Genomic DNA, 676 nt, shown 5'->3' on the forward strand with positions numbered 1-676 from the left:
ACTGGCGCAATCACTCTACTTGCAGCAGGGAGAGCAACAATTCCATATCCAGTACTTAAAGGGTAACTGACGGCTAAACAGTCACCTTTTTGGAATACCGTCTAAATACCTCAGGTAACGCATTGAAACAGACACAAGGTACTTCGAATGCTTCTTTGTGCTTTTTTTCGCTCAAAAAACTGGTCTAAGTGCAGCTTCGTAAGTCATCCGCCGTGAACGCTTCGAATTTGATCATGTGAACTGATATGTCACACGTGTGTACACCAAGCAAAGTAGACATGGCTGATAGTAGCGCAAGTGAGAGCAGTTCCAACTCGGGGTCCGATTTTTCGGATTTTGAGGCTTCGCTGGAAGGCAAAAATAATGAAAGCGCTTTGGACCGTGTTGGTGAAATCAGGCCCTGGCCATTTGAACCGCCAGGAAGAAATGGAAATCAAGTGCGCGAATCAGAAGAAGAACAACAGCCCGTAAGCAGTGGCCGCCTCAATCAAGAAAGGCACGAATGGTGAGTGCATTACACTTGTAAATATTGTATTTGAAAATCAGTCGCAGCTAGATTACGGAATACCCGTCCACACATTAGCATATGAATAAGGTGTATTGTTCTTAACGAGCTTATTAAATATAGGAGCGATCAAGTAAAGAAAATTACATGTGCAGACTCTTGAATTCCATG

At 43.5% G+C, this 676-nt stretch overlaps 1 protein-coding gene across 1 annotated transcript in view; it reads left to right on the plus strand.

Annotated features, from left to right (window-relative positions):
* The first annotated feature begins 278 nt into the window (after positions 1 to 278).
* LOC138053580 (uncharacterized) overlaps positions 279 to 676 on the plus strand; it is a 1,314-nt gene continuing 916 nt past the window's right edge. Inside the window, exon 1 of the mRNA XM_068900194.1 lies at positions 279 to 505. Coding sequence (XP_068756295.1) covers positions 279 to 505 — 227 coding nt within the window. The remainder of the gene's footprint in view (positions 506 to 676) is intronic.

Source organism: Montipora capricornis, chromosome 6 (genome assembly GCF_036669925.1).
Source record: "Montipora capricornis isolate CH-2021 chromosome 6, ASM3666992v2, whole genome shotgun sequence".
NCBI lineage: Eukaryota > Metazoa > Cnidaria > Anthozoa > Scleractinia > Acroporidae > Montipora > Montipora capricornis.